Source organism: Lycorma delicatula, chromosome 13 (assembly GCF_047948215.1).
Source record: "Lycorma delicatula isolate Av1 chromosome 13, ASM4794821v1, whole genome shotgun sequence".
Taxonomy (NCBI): domain Eukaryota; kingdom Metazoa; phylum Arthropoda; class Insecta; order Hemiptera; family Fulgoridae; genus Lycorma; species Lycorma delicatula.
In genome coordinates this window covers 53,906,739-53,928,162 of record NC_134467.1, presented here as the reverse complement: position 1 = coordinate 53,928,162, position 21,424 = coordinate 53,906,739, and the positions used below count along the sequence as shown (strand labels likewise).

At 34.7% G+C, this 21,424-nt stretch overlaps 1 protein-coding gene across 1 annotated transcript in view; it reads right to left on the bottom strand.

Annotated features, from left to right (window-relative positions):
• Nucleotides 1–7,794: 7,794 nt before the first annotated feature.
• Nucleotides 7,795–21,424, bottom strand: part of Samuel (SAM-motif ubiquitously expressed punctatedly localized protein) — a 277,423-nt gene continuing 263,793 nt past the window's right edge. The window contains exons 6-7 of the mRNA XM_075381454.1: nt 17,038–17,329; nt 7,795–11,837 (exon numbers count right to left, since the gene is read on the bottom strand). Coding sequence (XP_075237569.1) covers nt 17,075–17,329 — 255 coding nt within the window. The 3' untranslated portion in view covers nt 7,795–11,837; nt 17,038–17,074. The remainder of the gene's footprint in view (nt 11,838–17,037; nt 17,330–21,424) is intronic.

Sequence of the window (21,424 nt, the reverse complement as noted above, 5' to 3'; positions counted from 1 at the left end):
GTTCCATTCGCCTATATACACACACGCAGACCCGACAGTAGCGGGAAAACTGGTTCGAGAAATATATATACATATAAAACAAAATTTATAATCTTTGGAAAATAGGTTAGTAACTTTTGAGCGAGATAACCGACAAAGAAACTAAGCGTACCGTTAGAATTGTCATAATTTGCTGCATTATATTACGATGTTTGCGAGCTAAAAAACAGACGCTAAAAGACCCTTACAGTCGGAAATCAGTGTTACACTGAAGTCATAGCCCGGCCGCAAATACAACTTAAGAACCAGAATTAGGTCTCGTAGCAGTTAACTTGTTATAACATCGCCGAGTTTTGCTTGTATTTATATTTACGAAGGTAATGTACTAAAGAAAACAGGTCATTTAATCTTAAAAAAAGTAATATTTAATTTGTAACTCCTCTATCCTCTCAAGATTATATAGAATTACTCAAAAAATGAAATACGATACTAATTCTTAGACAAAAGAGAATAAGGAATAAATTAAAAATAGAAATAGTTTTACATCGGCCGTACGAATTAATTTATTTTCTAATATTTTTACAAATTAATTAAGAAATATGAAATATTTGGAAAATATACTTAGAATAAAATTCACTGAAAAATATTCGTACGTTTATTAAATTAAACGCGGCAAATGTACAAAATTAATAGCGAAGCAAATGTATGAAGATATTTAATTAAATCGGTAATGCAAATTTAAATTATTTGATCGCATATTTAAGGACAAGTTTAACGAAAGGCAGGAAAGATCTACGTTTATCTAATTCCTATCTTTTAATAACTTGACAAATTAATAATATTGTTTACGTAAAGAAAATCTTTTAATTACGTTTAAATAAATCGATCTGAAGATCTTTAACGCGGACTGAAACGATAATATTTTCTTACAGATTAAAAGCAATGCGTTGCGTTAAGTAAAATTAATAATTACGCCGTTTCGTTAGACAGAGGACTGCATTATTTTAGGTAAATGTTCCTTTCATTTCTCTTTGAATCTGATTTTTTTCCTGTTTCATCGATGTGGAATTTTTTGCCGCGTTTAATTTAATAAACGTACGAATATTTTTCAATACGTTTTATTCTAAGTATTTTTTTCCAAATATTTCATATTTCTTAGTTAATTTTTAATAATATTCGCAAAGATTCATCCGCCGATCATCTGCAAGGAATTTTTCTGTGGTTCTATAGTCGTGAAATATCTTTTAACAATCGTTCTTGATAATCGTAAGGTTTTTTGCATATACTTATAACTGTCGGCGAGAAAATTGTAATAGATAAACGATTACGTTTTGCTACGTACTTTTATTTATTTACTTACTTATTCTTTTGCTCGATGAATAATTCGCCGCACGATTTTGAAGTTTTTAGACGAGAATATGAAATAGAACTTTTGAAAAACGCCGTGCCCGATCAGGATTCAAACTCAACATCCAGACCAGAGGTCGAGATGGTATCGATACGCCACAGAGACTGCTTATGTTTTGTACAGAAAATACTTTGTTGTGCCTTATTTACCTTCTATACATACCCTGAAACATTAACGACACTAAAATGGTGAGTACTGTAAACGGTTTTTACAGCCTGATGGATGAATTAAGCGAGTATCATCTGGTGCAGACTATATGGTACTTCTAGCCTCACAGTCACCTTTAGTAGTATTCTTTCATTATTATTATTTTTGTGCTGCATCGTGTATTTTTAAATACATCAAATTTTACTGATTTTCACTCTTCACGATTTATTTTTGTCGTCGCATTTTTCAATTTTATTATGTTTTACCGACGATGTGATTATTTCATTTACATTATTTTAATATTATTATTACTGAAAAAAATATTTCTCAATATTAGAAAAAATATCGGAATGAGTTCCACATACACTCGCGGCAGTAAAACTCTAAAATGTAAAACTTTAAATCTAACCTGTAAACCAAATTCACTTTTTAACGATTATATTGGTTTCTTCGAGCATTATAGAAACGATATCTGTTCGTAAACTAAGTTTCACCTCCGATTATTTACATTACTTCGTGTAAAAGTTTTAATAACAGCGGTTTCCGTAATAGAGCGATAGTATCTCAGCCTTTCGTCTTGAAGATTTCGGTATCAAATCCGAGTCGGGCAAGGCGTTGTTTTTTGCTTCAGAATTTCTATTCCGTATTCACAAGTACAATCTTCAAGCCTACGCGATTAATTAATCAGAAAAAAAACTTTTACGCTCGTATCTGTAAACAAATAATAGTACGTATTCGTAAATATAATTAATGGAGTATCAACAAATTAATGGAGAACGTGTTTATATACAGGTTTTACATTATAAAGCGCTTGTCTTTAGTGGTTTTACAATTCTAAACTTTAAATAAACATTTTCAAAATCACCGACAACCTTTCTGCGGTGTACACGATGATATAACAGGCATCTTTATATTACTTATCTTTCAGAATTGATTTTAAGAAAAAATAACCAGAGATGTTACATCGTGCCTTGCGTGATAAATTTTAAACGGTGCCGGCAACATTTTTACAGGTTCTAGTTTTACAGGACGCGTTCCTGCTGTCTGAGACCGGCGTAGCTATAGTGTACATATTCTGAGCTGTATATATTATTAATTGTAAATATTAAGTGTAAATAGTGTCTAAATGTGTTACGTAAGTATTGATGTGAATGAGAAGCGTGTCTGTGACGCGGGTGGTGTTGATGTTATGGTTTTACGTCAACTCCAGCACCACCCTGTGCGAGGGAGTTAGTATCTCCCACCGCATAGACGGTGAACCCCACACACCCTACTGGGTGTGTGGGGTTCAGCCCTTACATACTTGTAAGGGCTGCTGGGCGTTTGGTTCAGGCAAATTTTCCCGCTTTCTACGGGAAAAAAAAATTCTAGTATCATCAGAACAAACGCAGGGTACGACCGGCTGACACTAGTTCGACGTAAAATGGGAATTAAGGATCGTAGAATGAAGGAAAGAAATCGTAATGAAGATATCGACTTGATAGTCGGGGAGTGTAATCTTCTTGTAAATATTTAAAAACCGATTTCTGACATTTGACCTTGAAAGGGATGAAGAAAATTAAAAAATATTTCGAACAATGATTACAAATTTTCCCCATTTCCGACTGAAGTAACAGATATTCGATCGATTTGGCTTGTAAATACTCTTCAGATATACATCTAAAAACCATCACTCATGTGCTCTTTTATATATTTTCATTATTAGAATACAATCTTAATGGAAATCCCACCGATGACATATATATATATAAACTCTCTTTTACTGTTGTCCGGAACCACTGTAAGGTGTTACTGCAGAGGTTGAATGATAATGATATGTATGAATGTAAATGAAGTGTAATCTTTTACAGTGTCAGGTCGACTGTTCCAGTGATGTGCGGTTAATTGAAACCCGACCGTCGAAGAACACCGGTATCCACGGTCTAGTATTCAAATTCGTATCAAAGTAAGCGATACATTTTGATTAAGTATCATTATATCATACTTTAGGCTAAATAATCTCTAAAAAAAGCAAGTTTTCTTTATACCTGTGATACTAAAAAACCTGCTCTCCATTTAATTTTGTTCTGCAGATTTTAAATCGGCACAAAATTTACTACGACACATCTTATCGAATGCATGTCGCAGAAATTTATTTTGTTCACCGACTATAATTATAAATATTAACGTCCTATTGTGACGATGATTATTCTGAAATTCTCATAGAATTCATCCTTCGGCTAATAAAATGGAAATCGATTACCTTAAATTCTATCAAAACGGAGCCAAAATGCATTTCAACCGATAGAATTGTTACGGTCTATCGAGAATCGAATTATATCAAAGAAATTTATGACTTCTTGATCACCGGATTATTTTCAGTGACGGTAGGTAAAACAAAAACATACCGCGACCGATCGAAAACGATTATAATCGTATAAAAATAATTCTTTTCGATATCAGCCTAATTAAAAGTCCCAAAATTAACTTAAATGCAATTCTAGTAGTAGCCTATACAAAAAAATCGTTTCTCATACTTTTTTTTATACGTATAATTCATGGGCGATTGTAATACGGGAACAGAATCTTCCTCGATGACGGTAAAGGAGCCCACGATAAAAAGAGGATATTACTGCTCGGAAAATTTTTGGTCTTACAGTTAAGGAGGAGTTTAGCCGAACGGTACGTATGAAGCGTCGTCTTTTGTTGTACGGAAGCGAAGAATGAACAATAAGAAGAGGGAAAGGGACCGCATCGAGACTTTTGAGATGCGGATATGGAAAACATAAGACAGACGGATAAAGCGAGAAACGAGGAAGTAATGTGTAGGATTAAAGAAGAAACACCGCTTTCGCGGTCGGTAAATACAGAACGAGGAAACCGGTCAGAAGGAGTAGAATATTGACGACAGCATCGAAAGGGTCAGTAGAAGGATAAAGAAGTCGAGGAAGAAGAAGCACGAAGTTAATATGCGAAATGAAAAACGGAAACTACGAGAGAACGAAGGATAAGGCTTGGATCTGAAACGGATGGGTTCAACAGCGATGTAAGTGACCTACCTGGCGGGCAGGTGCTGACACATGCAAATGTAAGTTGATGATGATGATGACGCGTAAAAATCGCTTCAAATGTAAAAATCAAGAAATGTTATTTAAGAAACTGGAAACAATATGTATTAAAACTTAAAAATAAATAAAAAAAACAATATAATTATTTAATAAAACCATAAAACAGTATATTATGTAGTTGCTCCTTACTATATTTATAATAATAAAAATTTACATTTTTTTTTGTTTTATTGTATATTGAAAATAGGTTTGTAATATTTTACATTTTTTTATATTATCACAATTTACAGATATAAATTACTTATATACAGACATACAACATATTAAGTACAAAAATATATAATTAAAAATATTTATACATAGCATTTTGCATTTAAAAATAAAAACATTTACAAACAACAGTTTGATGAAAGGATGAGGATGCGTACAACAGTTTATAAAATATTAATTTGTAAATAAATATTTATTGTAATAGAATATCAGCGCTGATATGTAACGAATGCGTTTACCGGCATCATAGTCTAGAACTATGATGCCGGTAGAAGGAAAGCATTGTAATCGGTCAAATGGTTTTTGCTTTCACAACCCAGGAACCCCCCTCCCCCCAAAAAAACGGAGGTTGACTTTCCTACGTACGTACGTACGATGTAATTGCGTCAACATGTTTGGAGCTTAATAACTTTTGAACCGGACGATTTTGATGAAAGTTTCTACAGATATTTGCGTATCCGAGGCGGTTTGTCGATAAAGTTTTTGGGTCGATATTTCCAGCAGGATAGATAGTTTTTTGGGGTCGATTTTGTTAAAATTTTGCAAACGTTACCCGCTTTTATATTACGCTTAGTACATGCGTGCACGCTTATCTTACCGTTTTTAAAAAAAAAAACTTTGTCCACACCGCTCGACCGAAGAATTTTTATAAAATCTTCTACAAACTCGCGTGAGCTTTAATCGCAACATTTTTCGAAATAAAGTATCGTCTGACCCCGAACGTTAAACGCTTGCACAGGTCGGTCTACACGATTCAGAACTGCGCAGGATTATCAAATTTTTTTATTCAAACGGCCAGTACAGTCCGCCGTAATCGTACTGCTTCTTACACGCGTTTCGGAAATCTTCGAGGTCCGGCCTGTGCAGTTACTCCTCGAGACGATTTTCCACGCGTGGCCGGACCGCTTAACAGATAATCGAGATCGCCGATAGCTTTAATAAGAATTCTTATTTTCTTTACCTCTCCCTCATCGAATGGCGATTAAAACTATCTACCTATTCGTACAATGCGGTGTCGTTAAAAACAACGATTAATAAAATAAAAGATTACTAGTTTTTATCGAGGGTTAAAATAAAGCTATTTCATTAAAAACGGGTACCGTATAGCCGAGAAAATTAAAAAAATAAGGAATGTTTTACGTGTATCTAGATATAATGCTTACAGGAAAGACTGTAACGGTTTCGAATAGGCAAGCAAGAATAAATTTTAATACGGTACAAAGCTTTATTATTCTTTATTCATTAAGAATTATGTTTTGTATTTTATGTACGTTTTTTTTTATTTGTATTAAATACTACAGAACGAGCGAAAAGTTATGCGACCCTGAATTCATTAATCCAGTGAAGCGGGAAATTTTCTTTTGGATCGGCAGTAACGGTTGGGTCGGTAATAGTTGACTTAGTAGAATTAACGCGTACTCGACGATGAAGTAATCTCGTTCGATTTCGTTCGTCGACGGCAGGTGTGCTATAAACATATTAACGTGGGCTTTAATAGTCTCGACGTGTATTTACTTTTGGGACTTATTTTAAATCGCAATCGTTGTTAGAGTGCCAGGAAGATTTTTCTATGGATTTTTCCTCGATCGAATGTACCCAATAAGTCAACGATTCGAAGCGTAGTCGCTGGTTTTAAAGAAATTGGTAGTGTAGATAAACGAAAACCGTTCCGTATATCCTTTTAACGATCAACAACTCAAAAGTCAAGAAGGAGGACAAACAGATCTCCAATGTTATACGTTATTTTTCGTAGACACCCTGTGATTTTTATGGTTTTTTTTCGGAATTAGGCCCGTACAGCAATTACAATCTAATTTAAAAAATTAGGTTCTCGCATTCCTTGACTTTATGCAGGAATTGTGGAGAACCCCGATTACGGAAAAACGATGGTTTATGCGTTCGGTTCGCAGCGATATTCAGATTTCGAGTACATTTTCTTTAGAGACGAGACACGGTTTCATGTGAGCGACTATGTAAACGGCCAGAAGAACCGATATTGTAGTGCAGAAAATCCTCGCGTTCTGCGAGACTGCATTACATTCGGTAAAGATCGGAGACGGTGAGCGATTTCTCGGAAGAGAATGCCGGTTCCAAGATTTTTTCACGGGAACAGCAACATCTGTGTTGCTGTTCCCGTGAAAAAATCTGCTTGTAGCATTCAGAGCTACAAGCAGATTAAAACCGGGTTTATAGCGCTGCTAGATGAATGCGGTCGATGAGCGCCGGTCGCAGCGAGACGGTGCAACAGTCCGCACGGCAATAACACAATTTTGCCGCTACGCTACTTCTTCGGGGAGAAAGTCATTTGCGAGCGCTGAGGGGTCTACTGCCTCCTAGGTCTCCCAATTTATCTCCCGCGAATGTTTTTGTTCGGAGTTATTTTAAAAATATGATCCCTACCCGATCGATCGACAGAATATCGAAGTCGACATATCGAAATATTCCAGAGCGTTGCAACCATTAAAATGCGGGTGCTAACGTGAAAAGATGTGTTGAGCTTGTACAACTGCAAACGGAGGACATTTTGAACATTTTTATAACAAAATTACTGTAAGTTATGAAATTATCTAACGTTCTTAAAGTTTCGTCATATACTGGTTTCCATGAATATTTTTTCTACACGGGTCGTGTAACATTTCGCTTATCGTTTACTTTTATTTTAACTTACACTCTTGCCTAACGATTATTATTTGGCATTGTATACTTCAAATATAAGAAAAGAAATAGCCATTACCTGAATGCTATCGACTTGTCTGTATTTTAATAATACCTGTTTTGAAAACATTATTTTCTGTTTTTATAAAAATTTACACTATACATCATCAGCGTATCAAGGAACTTATATATGTAAGACGATGAAGGAATCGCGTATTGACATTTTATATTACAGAGGAGAGAGAGAGAGAGAGAGAGAGAGAGAGAGAGAGAGAGAGAGAGAGAGAGAGAGAGAGAGAGAGAGAGAGAAGGTAGTAAATACCTTCTCTCTCTCAAAGAAACAGGAGAGTCGCTTTTCTCCGTTCTTTAAAAAGAATGTTAATGTTGAAAAATTTATTTAAATATAATTTTAAACGATCTGAAACGGAAGTGTAACGGATATAGCTTTGAACGATAGGGAGTTGTAAAGTTTTATATTCGTTATGATCACCAAATTTTAGAGAAAGACGAGATCGACCGAAGTAATTTTAGTGGAAACGGGGAGTAAAAAAAAATATGGATGACGAAGTATTTGGTGGTCGGAGGACAAGGGAAGAAATTGAAAACGGGAAAGGAAATGTTTCGACGTATAAATAACTCTAAGTGTCTGCAGTTAACGCTAACGTTAGATGAAAGAGATGACATCGGATATTTTGAATAACGTCAATAAGGGAAAATTTATTTATTTGAGAACTGCATTCTGTTTTCTGGAATTCCAGCGTATTTAGAAAAATGAAAAAATACGTGTTTGCTTCGTTTATAGAGAACGGAATCGTGAAAGGTGCGGAGGTTTAGATATCGAACGAAAACCCAAAAGGAAGAATCGCAGCGACGGATGTGAATGTTTTTGGAGGAGATGATGTCAAAGGACTCCGACGGATCGTGTACGTAACCGAAGGATTAGGGAAGAAATGGAAACGTAGTCGTTTTCAGAGCTCACCGACGAAATGGAACGTTTGAACGCACGGATGAATGTGAAACGCCGACGATCGACTACCGTGTAAAATTTTGGGTCGGACCCACAACCAGAAGAAAAAAAGAGAAGACCGAGAAGTATGCGGTAAGAGAAGGTGAATGAAGCGACACAGGGAAGACGATTAAACGACGAGGACGTTTTTGATAAAGGAAGTCGGAGATGAGGATGCGATAAACGGCTGAAATAGCTGGATAAGTAAGTACGGAAATGTTTCGACGAGTAAAAGCAGAAACAAACATAATTTATTACTTTCATCGTATAACGACCGATTCGATTGATTTAATAGTTATGATTTTCTGTAAATTACTCAAAACTACCGAAAATGATATCTCTTATCCCTTAATACGAACGAAGTACTTGTCCCCTTTAAGCTCGTTACTCGTGCCGCACAGTAAATATTTAAAGGATTTCAAAATTTCAAGAAAAAAAAAATTCTAATTTTTTATATGTAACCAAGAATTTTAATACAAAATGGAAATTAAATCATCCGATCTAAACGAACAGTGAAATAAATTGTGACAAATATATATATATATATATATATATATATTTACGAGATGATTTTGATAAACGTAATAAAATGGATTTAATCTAGAATAACATGCCTACTTCATCGCTGAAAAGGAAAATTATAAAATGCAGATAAGATGTTAATTAAACCGCTGACGGAAACTACAATGAGACGAAGGAGAAGGATGAATGGAGACGACAGCGGAGTAAGGAACCTGCCCCAGGAAGCTCAACATAAACGCTTTATTTTTTTAACTATCCGAAACGTCATAGAACCCGGATCGGTCTACAATTATCGCCCCGCCAAATCATTTAGAGGACATTCACCGGTTCTACAGATCCAGGGGACTTCACGACAGGGTTAGATTACTACAAAAATAAAACACGGCTCGAGAGTTGGGCGGTAAGAAAGAGCGATAAACATATACGGCAGCGTCCCGACTGAGCACCACCGAATCCTAAGGGCTTCGCGTACACTTCCCGGGGGCTCCACGGCTGTTACAATAAAATAAAATAAATAAAAATCGAATGAAATTACGGTAAATTTGAAAGTTTTTACGATATAATTTCACTGTACGAACACGGAGAAGTCGATTAGATATCTAATTCCTTTACGTTCCCTTAATATCTACCGCCTCTTAACATCGTTCACTTGTACACGTAGGGTAGGGCTAAGGAGCTCCCTCATAGAAATCGAAAAGGTTGAAAACCGCTGATATAGATGAATAGAGTAGAAGATAAACGAAACTTCACTCTGTAAAAGCCGGAGGAAGCGGGTGACCGTCCTGTTCTTAGGGCATCACCGGCAGATAATTATCCGTCGACGGGCAGCCGAATAAGCTACAAAACAACAGTTTTCCCTGAAGAATTTCAAGAGCTCTATGAGAAAAGATTAGGTTTTTTTAAATAATTACACCTCGCTCATCGGTGGAACGCCACGATCGGTGGAAATACTCTTACCTAACTGCATAATAAACCGTTAAAGCAGACACGCCTTACAAATACCGGAGGATCAGAGGAACATAATGTTTGTTATCTGTCGTTATCTTTCCAACGATTATTCATTATGACCTCGAGAATTACGGTAAGGAATTAATAATAATTCCTTACAGTTAACTTGTTAACGAAACGAGTAACAATAATCTCGTTTCGTTAACAAGTTAACTGCCCCACCGATATTTTGAGCCCTTTTTAACCGGCCGTGAAATCCCGATCGGAATTTCAGGCACGGTTAAATTTGTAGGACACAGTTTAAGTACGGCATCTCAGTTTTCGTGTTTTTCTACGTACAAGGCACGCGTTCGCCCTATTCTAACTGAAATAGATGCTCTTAGCGGACTGTTACATTAACGTTTAACGGGGTGAATACTTTTATATTTTTTAGGAACTAAATGTCAGATTTTAACGTTTGAGTTTTTACGGTTCGTTAATAAAAGGCTAAAGAAAATATAAAGTAAAAAGAATCGTCCACCGAATCGGGAAGAAGTACGCTCAGCAATATTCCAAGATACCGGTATGTTCAGTCTTCTATTGTCAAAACTGTTTTTTAGCGAACGTAAATTTAAAAAATAGAAATTCTTCTTTCGGTTCTATTTATTAGTTTGCAGTAATTATTGTTATATAACTTATCTCGATACGTTTTATATTTTTCACGTACCTTAATTTTCCTTTATATTTTTTACGTACAGTCAACTTTTAATTTTATAAGAAAATTATTTTTGGTAATATTTTTTTTCTGTAAATAATTATTATCGGTCGATAAAGTTTTACTGGGTTTTTACGAAAGCGCTTTACTTAATCGTAAAAACCGAGCGGTTACATATTTCATCTAGCAAGAATCGGGAGCGTAGCAACGACTAGCAAAAATCTAGGGTAAATTGCAATCGATTTTAAGAAAGAAATCGTACGATTAAATTTAATAAACGTTTGCAATTTATATCCATTTTATACGATATATAGCGTTCTTATTGTACGGAATTAATACGGTAAGAGAAATATGCGGCCCTACACCTTAAGGCCGCAAAAATCAATTATATCGCTTTCTTAATATAGTAAAATTAACTTCGAAAAATACCCGGTTAATATTTGCCGAAAACGTCTAGCGGCCGGTCGGAAACTATTCGATTTTTTTTCATCCGGAGGTCCCGAGTTCGAATCCCGGTTAGGCACGGCGTTTTAATACGTCAAAAATTTCCATCTGGGTTAATGAACTTACCGGTTCGCCCGTAATCTTTAAAATAAAAATAAATAAAGTTTTTCAGGCGGCCTTTTACTGATCAGATAAGACTCACGGCAGTCAAGTTATTAAAGATGCCCGTTTTTCAGTACTTTCACTGGATTAAATTACTACTCCCGTAACGTGTAGTCGATCGGTTCCTTTTGTTCATCGGTAAAGAATAAATATTAAACGCGACAAAAATAATATTTCGCACGTTTAAAAACAGAAATTTAAGTATTATCGATCTTTTATGGTATCGGGTAAAACAAATGTCGAATAGTCAGGACATTATTGTATTCTAATACAGAAAAGAGTAATCTTAGCTAATTTCAAAATAAAGTAATTACCGGTTAAAACAAACTATTTCGGAGTTTTTTTCCAAATCGTAACAAAAAAAAGAAGCTAGTACAAAATTAACAAACATTTACATTATTTTCTTTCTCGATGTACATTAATTACAACAAAATAATAATTTTACATACAGATTCATAAACAAGTGCGTACATAGACGTAAATAATAAACGCATAAATATTATTATAATACAGATTCTGGAATGTATACCGCAACAGTAAATACACTGGAAATATCTGAAACAGAAAAAAAATTCAAATTAATCATTCGTTTAATCTCTGATGATAAATGGATATCACCACTTTTTATTAAGACGGGAGGTGACTGATCGTAAATAAATTTTTTACTTCTCCCTAGATATCCTCATCCTTATAATTTGTTTTAAAACCGATATTGATTGTAATATAGGATTTATAAAAAAAAAATCGGAATTTTAAAGCTATTTAATATCTTAACGTCGACCGTAGAACTGAATCGCAAATGAAATAATATAGGTTTCTCTCCAAAAGTGTTCAACGGGGTCGACTTTCATGACGCGGCCGTTAGGAGAGTACTTTAACCGGTACGTCTAAAGTGCGATTACGAACGTAAATGAAAACCGCTTCAAATTGGCTCCATAGATCAGCGGTTAACACAGGCGTACAGATAAGATCCTAGATAAAATCCCGAAGGAAAAAATCACACGGGGTTGGATCGGATGACCTCGGAGGCCACCGCAAACAAGCTCTGTCATCGGATCCGTGCGTCCGATCCGGCGGTCGGGGAAAACGTCATTCGACCGTACCCGTACAGAGTTTTGCCGGCGAGAAGGCGCACCATCATGTCGCCGAATAAAATTCTACGGCCCATCGTGTAGTCGGGAAAAGTACGTAGCAAATCCGACAAGCGACTCCTATTACGCTCGGTTCGGTGAAAAAGAACGGCCCGTACGCTTACCTTCGGGATATCGTACAAACATTTAACTGTCGGGAAGCTCCTTTCGCACCGTAAGAGTTCACGGGGTTTTGCTGATCCCGGATACGGAAGTCGTGCGCGTTAACTTTTCAACTACGATGAAACGTCGACTTGTCACCGAACACGATCTTTTAATCGTATTTTTAATTAATCGGTGGGAAGGTTTTTGAAATAGTCGGGCGATTTATTCGCTTCCGACATCGGAACGTACAAATAACAAGGCGCTTCTCATAAGCCGAATTATTGCGTTGATTTATACTAAAACAGTTCCGTATTGTTAGTTTTTTAAGCGTAAGTACAATTTTTTTTAGCAAAGATTGTAAATTCGTTAATATAAACACAAAAATAAGTAAACGCATTTAATATTATAAATTTAGGTTTCCACGAATCATACTTTGGGCGACAGATAATGATGTGACAGCCCATTTCTGTATTTTAAAAACTCGTTAGAATATTTAGGGGAGCCCCAAGAGATGACATACTTTAGACGGCAATATAAGTAACGTAATAAATATTTAATATTTACGACAAACTTAGCGTTTTATTAAAGCAAAATAGTACGGCTTGATTTTGTTACATACGAAATGATCGAATCGATTATTCCGTTTATAATATCCGCATCGATAAAAAACCCAAAAATTCTCCTTTGCTTGCAAAAGAAATAATATTGCTACCGTTGATGGGAATTCTCACCGAGCGAATAGCTGTGTTACGTCAACCTTAGAAGTACAATGCAATCCGTATTTAAAGTTATCCATATTAAAAGTTAATCCGTATTAAATCAAGTTATCCGTATTTAAAGTTAGGCGGTTATAATCCACTCGGTGAACAATCTTCTGAGCTGCTGTCTTACAATTTTCAATTCCTTTTTACTTCCTTGTACGAAGGAAGTATTGTGACCGCGAAAAATTTCGTTTTTCAGATTTTAACGAAAATATCCATTTTGATCATCCCTGAATCCATTTTGACTAGTTTCGGCGTGACTTCCGTATGCGTGTACATGTACGTATCTCGTCGCACAACTCAAAAACGATTAGCCGTAGGATGTTGAAATTTTGGGTTTAAGACTGTTGCAACATCTAATTGTACACCTCCCCTTTTGATTGCGATCGACTGAAACAAAAGTGTTCAAAAAAGCCCAAAGTCCCCAAAAATTTGGATTTTGACTTTTTCTTAACTGCCCTCATCGAGAGTTTTTCTACGATATAATTATTTTCATCGGTTTCAGAGTTATAGCTTAATAAAATTTTAATTAATGAAATATTCGGATCTGAGAAGAGAAGGCATATCGGTTCGAATCAGACTTCATCTCCTTTTTTTAATTTATTTTTTAATTTAAATATATCGATTTAATAATTATTAACCATGATTGTAAAAAATGTTTTATGATAAATAATAATCCAATAATAATAAAAAAGAAAATATGAAAAAAGCAGGTTATTATTGAAATAAATTTTTTTGCATTTTTCATTTTAAAAACATATATATGTGTAATTCAATAAGCATTATTACATATGTGTATATGTAATAGATTTCGTGAAACATCTGATTATTTAACATTAATTGAAAATTAAAATTTAGAATCGTATTATTTTTGGACTTTCTAGTTTACTTTCTGTTTAATTTTATCTACATTAAAGTTAACTACAGAGCGACTGAAAAATAGACCCTCACAAGAACATATACATGCTCGATCTTAAAATAATTTAAAAAATCTTATCTCTTAGTTTATTACTCTTCTGATTGTAGGACAATATTCTCCCTAAGTCGGAGTTGATCATCATTTCGTTTATTTGTTTTTTGTTGCCGATCATTTAATAGGTCTTTTGTTTGATATAATTCTTCTGATCTTAATTTGCGTACGCGTTCTCTAGTTTTCAAATTTTCTCTCTCTTTATATTCATCATCCTCTCTCAATCTTTTTATTGTTTCCTTGGTCTTAACGTTTTCTTCCTCTTTATATTTATCATTTTCTCTTAATGTTTTTATTCTTTCTTTGTTTGCAACATTTTCTTCCTGTTCATTATTTTTTCGTTTGCAACATTTTCTTCCTTTTTATTCTATCTTTGGTTTTAACATTTTCTTCCTCTTTATATTTATCATCCTCTCTTAATCTTTTTATTCTTCCCTTGGTCTTAACATTTTCTACCTCTTCATATTCATGTTCTTGTTGTTTTTTGAAATATATTTCTTCATGTTATCTTTCTTTTTCCTGTATTTTTGATTATTCACCAAATAATCCGATAACAAAAACTGAATATTTTACACGGTTAGGTCGAAATTAACATTTGTAACCGGTGTACATGGTTCACTAAACGGAATAGTTTAATTATTATTCACTTTTATTTATACGATGCACCAGAAATCTAAAATTTTGTTAATCAGCAAGTCACGAAGATACGAATAATACTGATCTAGTAATAAGAGTAACAAAGGGACTTTTACTCTGTCCTAATATTTCATGTAAAATTGTTGAATTAATAAAAACTAATATTTCATCACTTGTGTAAGTGTCCACTTTATTAAAGAATTGGAGGAGCGTATCTCACTTTTAAATGAAATAAGTTTAAATGAAGTGCAGAAAAAAATGTGTATATGTAACTTAATAGGCGTACAAGGAAGTCATGTAGTGTCTACATCGAATTTTTAAATAATTATCTTTAAATATAAATGCAGTTGTATCGTCTGCAAATACCGCTTTAGAAATTCAACAGTCAATCGTTAGTTCGATAATATTTTTTAATCCTTTTGTTAAATAATGTACGACATTAACATTTAAATTTCTTCTTATCAAGGGTTAGGGAAAAGATTTGTTTGCATTTTAACGTAAAAGTAAAGCAAAGCTTATTTATATTTCATAAAAAGTCTATTAAACCAAACATGTGCCGTTTTGACTGGTCACCTGTTGCAATTTTTTTTTTTAGGTAAAATTACGATTCCGTCACAGTAGAACTTCTACGTTGTCACCGAAGATGTGTAGCGTCTGGAGTTACCGTGATAGAAGACCGAGACTTTTTTCCTACCGATCGATAATGGTAGATGGTAGGTGGTAATGGGGTAGAGGATAAAATTAATTGTTTGACTGAACGGCAGCAACTCGTAATGAACAATTTCTTTCCAATAGCGCGCGCGCACACGCACACACACGAGAGAGAGAGAGAGAACCACTTTTTTATTGCCGTAAGTGATCTATTTTTCATCGGTCCGTATTGAGTAATTTCAAAAACAGTTCCATTTCGTTCCGTTTTAGCAACGATTCGCAGATGGAAATTCGATCCATTCAATTTGTATCATCGTTAAATCAAGTAGTAGCAAACATAAATAAAGATTTTTTTATCCAGCCTTCTTCAATTACAACTTAACAACTATTTTTTTTGTAGATCTTTATTTCGTTACTGATATCACGATTACCAAAGTCCAGGCTTCAATCAAACTTTTTCTATGATTTCATTAATTTTTTTCAGTCATCGACCGACCAGACTGAGTCGCATCATCGGCATCAACGTTTCCAGATCGGAAACACTTAAAACCGGTTTTACGCCATAACTACTGATACCGCATTACGACCACAAATATCTTACATTTTTTAGCGAGCTGATCTAAATCGCATTCTTTTTTTTTTTTTGCAGTAAAATTAAAAAATTCATTTTTTCTTTATTTAGGCTCGTAATCCTTTTTAAATAAATAAACTTATTTTCATAACATTTCTAAAAAAAATACTCACTGTCACCTTTCAAAAGCTTGCAAGTGTGGACAGATCGATTAATGTCTGCAGATTTATACGATCTTAAAGCGATCTTCTGGGAGAAATAGAAGAAACGTTTTCCGGGGAAAAGTGTTTCCCAGGATGTTCATTATATAAATCTCCCTTTTATTGTATAGTTTTTAACGGACCATAGGAAACTCGCTTCGGCTGCTTGAACCCTACTTAATTTTCTAGTTTGTCACAGCTATCGTTTCGTATTGTTTTAATCTGGTCTTTCTTTTGATTTTTTACGCAGAATTCGACTAATATTCTTCTAGAATGCCTGTAAGTTTTTTATTTATTTATCGTTCCTCTCGAAAACATGTCACATCAGTTACATTTTAAACGGAGCTGCCAGCTTTAATGCCAATTTTTTATCTAAATAGGAATTTTTCATGAATTTCCATAACGTAGATTTTCTAACTCGAAATTAAAAATTTCAACGGAAAGCGTATCTTTGTCCTGTTTTTTCTGGCATTCATCAGACCGATTTAGAACGGAATAAAGTTTAAACTTTTCTTTAATTCCCTCATTAATTAATTTTTGATTCCGGTATCGTGTCAACGACATAAACATCGAACAGGAAATGTCGGAGAGGACAACCTCACTTAAACGGTTAATAATTATATATATATATATATATATATATATATATATATATATATATATATATATATATATATATATATATATAATATAATAATATTTATATATTATTTAAAAATAAATGCGCTTACCTTACAAATAATAAAAGCGCATCCTAATATAAATCGGTCAATTGCCGGTACTGTTCGGCCTGACGGTAGGTTTAGGACTAGGACTAGGCGGTATAGCGGCGGATGTCGTCATTGCGGCCGAAGATCCGTGACAGTGTACACAGTGTAAACATATAGCGCAATGACCTAATCTTCTCGATAAGATAGCCCTTAATTTTAATGCCGGACCTAATTTCATCTGTAAGGCGGTCGTTAAATGCTGTTCGGTTAATAATGGCAACGCCGATCCGTCTATTCGTTGTTCTCTAAAATTCTGAAACAAAAAAAACAAAACAGAGATAAATAAAAACGTCAAATAAATAATATATAAATTAATCCGGTAAAAGATTCCTATTAAAAACGCGAAATTAAGACGATATAAAACCGTAGTTTTATAATGGAAGCGGAAGGCCTACAGAAACTCTTAGGAAAAAATTTAGTAAAAATTAAAAAAACAATTTTAAAATTAAGGGCCCCAAAGCGGAAGATAATATTTGTAAATTATGTAAATCAGACGAAAAAAACCGCAATTTAGAAAAAAATATTTAAAATACAAGAAAACGAAGGATCATATTTTACGGCCGCTATATACGATGAATGAAACTAGATTTACAAAAAAATATTTAAAAAAAAAAAGAAAAAGAGATTAAAAATTATTAAATATTTCCAAGAAATAACTTTTTGCAGACAATTTTTCAGGAAACTAGCGAAAAAATCTAAATTTCCAGAAAAATGAAAAAATAAACAACCGGTAGACCGAAGAAAGGAGAGAGAAGTTAAGGGAAAGAATGAAAAGATCTTAGAAAAGAAAGATTAGGAGATCCGATCGCAAAAAAATGGTTAAAATGTTATTATTTTTATTACAGTCGAGTGATATCGAGTAACACGAATATGCAGACGAAAAATCATTCGTTTAAATAATGTATTGCCGACGCATCAGATAGAGAAGTCTGTGATAAAATATATTTAATATCCTTATTGTCTACATAATATTATCGATTTTAATTATAAAATCGATTGAATTTAAACTTTGGTTCCGGATAAACAGTTTCGCTGTTTCCCTTCGACCCGATGGTTCCGTAACTTCCATCCACGAGCGGAATCCCGGGAAGAGATATAATTCAACGATAAGATTCAAAAAGCCTGAAATAATATTTAATAAATCGGAGTCTAAAAACAACCGACCCATTTGGCATTTATTAAGTCAGATAACCGCGAGCACCAAAATTTAACCGTAATAACATAGACAATAATATTAAAAATTTTATATAAAAAGTTACAAGGGGCGGCTGGAATATAATGTACTGGAACCTAACGCGAGAAAAAAATATCGCACAATTTTCGTCGCCACGGAGTCGAGTACGCCTCCTACATCATCAACGTGCAGCGATAGAACTTTCAACAGCGGAAAAGTGAGCGCTACTCACATCGTCGTCTAAAAGGAGACCGAAACCGTCGATATAAGAACCGCCAGTCGATGAGAAATTCAATCTTTCGCATCAGAACCCGGTAAAACGAATATCGAGGACGAACCGCTTTTGTTGACCGATGACAAGCAGCCAAAAGCGGTGGAGGAATCGATTAAAAATGATCTTCTAATTTCACAACAACGCATTGTCATCCCGGTAGGCGTATTGAAAGAAGGAGTAGGACGCATTACGGTAGAAGAGCTACAGTAAAATATGTTCGAAAATTGTAGCCGCGCAAACTTACAGAAAAGAACAAACAAAAACGAAATGTATGTTGTGAACGACTTTTCAAAACGTTATCGCGACGAGTGAGATGACTTCTCTTTCGATATTGTGACGGAACACGAAATTCGAGTATATTATTACGTTCCAGAAGAAAAACGGCAGTACATGGAATACTGGCGTTGTGGTTCGCCACGATAAAAAAATTCAAAACGATCCGAAAAAAACGATTGCGTGCGGAGATTCCAAAACGTATACGTCGACCTGGAAACTGGGTTGACTGCATATCCTGTTTGTACATAGAGAAGAAGATAAGACAGTTTTGGAGGTATGCGTGTGTTTTTTTCAACAATTAACGAGCCGATAGTTCTGCAATCGGATATCGCTCGGCCGCGATATCGCGTGCAAACGCCGAAGTTCTTGCGAAGTTGACACGCACTCCATATTCATCATATTTTCACTTTTTTCCACAATTAAAGAGAGATATCTTAATATCTCTCTATAATCGTGGAATATTGCATCCTTCGGCTTACCGAAGGATGCAGCGAGATGGTGGATCAAGGAAAATTTGTCAACATTCTTTAACGACGGAATGAGAAAACCTGTTCGCCTGGGGAGAATATGTAGTTATAAACAAGCAAACGTAAACTACCTTTACGCGTTTCATTTTATTATTTCTTTTCATTTGCCGTTTATAAGCGACTGACAACTGAATTTTTCGTCGTTATTGATTTTCCTGTTATTAATGGAAATCTTTGTCGGCCGCTTCTCGTAAAACATTTCAAAGTAGAACATTTTTCTACGATAATATTAATCTTAAGTCTTCGTTTAGGTATTTCAGATCGATTAAAAATTCTGATGAGCTAGTTTTCACGATATCTTCGCTAGATATTATTGTTCTATCGGAAGTTCGGCTTAGAAAATATGCCGATTATCACGTTATTTTAAATAATTAATTCTTTTAATAACTTTAATCCGAAAAGCGGTTAGTTAATTATGGATATTCCGGAAGTCTCCAGATTCCCATTTAGTTTTCTGGATTCGGAGCCCGTAGGGAGTCGCGTCCTTTGTTCGTGAGGTGCGAGTGAGGTGTATTCTTGTACAGACTCAGGCGACCGTGTTTTTATACACGAACATATCTTTGTAATTAATAAAAAAATATATATGAGAAAACGAGCGAATGTAACCGTTCAGTTGTTTAAATAAAATACGATTTAATGGTGACTTTAACGATTATTGTGTTTTATAGGTCACCCAAATCGAATGTTGAAATGGCTTTTACCGAATCTGCTAGTACCTTCGTCAAAACCACCAAACGGGTTATCTCCCTTAGGCGGGTCCTTTGCACCACATCCGTTATTTTTTACCGTTATTTTTTTTTATTTTTACGTCCTCTTCACTTTCTTAATCTTTGTTAACACGTTACCTAAGTATCTGTAGTGTTTTATTTGTTCAACAACTCTTCTTCCACTCGTACAGACTTTCATCGTCTTATCGTCTCCTATCCTGATTTTTTAGTTTCCCTAATGTTCAGTTTCATTCCGTATTCTGTCGCAATGTTTTCTAGTAATGAAATCGTTTGTTTAATATTTTCTCGTTTCTTAAAACTCCCGCGTAATTTGCAAACTTTAAAAGCGTAATTCCTTTTTGTAGAAAATTACATTACAAAAAATTTAACAACGGTTCGGTTTATATTCTTTAATATCAGTAAAATTAAAAAAAAATTAAATAGAATAAACAGGGTAGACATGAAAGTATCGACGCGTTCATTTACCGCAATAAAATTACAGTCAGAAACCGAGAAATACCATAATTATACTACGGGTATTAACCGATAAAATTATGTTCCACACAAAGCGATCTAGCGATATATATATTAATGAATTAGGACGCATTATAAAAATGTTTATAACGATTCGGTCACATTTCAGCGTAATTGTTACATACGATTTCAATCGATCCGACATTCAATACTTACACCGTTCAATTTCTAAGGCGGTATTCCACGAAACATTCCAGATATTTATGAAACCGTTAATCGTAAAAAATGTAGTTTAAAACTTAATTTAAACCGCATGGCTCAAGTTGCAGGCGGTAGTTTTTTGTGATTTACTGTACGTGTATTTAGGACGGGGTCAAACGGCCTATGTAATTTTTTATTACGATTTTCTTGCGTGTACGTTTGCATATAAGACGCTCCTAAAACGAAAAATCTAATTCGTTTTCCTCTTTTTTTCTGACACAGAATAACAGGAACGGCGCGTATCAGTAGTATACGATCTTAACCGTAATCCGGTGAACTGTTGAAGGCGAATTATCGAGCGTATGTGTGAGACCTGTTGAAAGAGGATAAATATATATCGAACGAGCGAGAAGGTAGGGTGCGACTTGCGACAGGCTGGCCGGCGGCAATTAAACATCTGCCGTATCGCGTAGCTTAAAAACGATAATGATATACTACGCGACATGTTTTGTACATAGCTACAGACTACTGCGGGTGAAAACGAAACAAAAACACCGTCTACCGAACGTAGCTTAAGATATACCCTGTTTTACGTTTAATAATACACATAATGAACGCAGACAAGGATATCGTTTATTATAGAATTCAAAAAAGGATTCAAGCATCGCTCTTTTAAAAGAGACTAAAAGTTAGCCGAAACGACGAAAGGACCTCT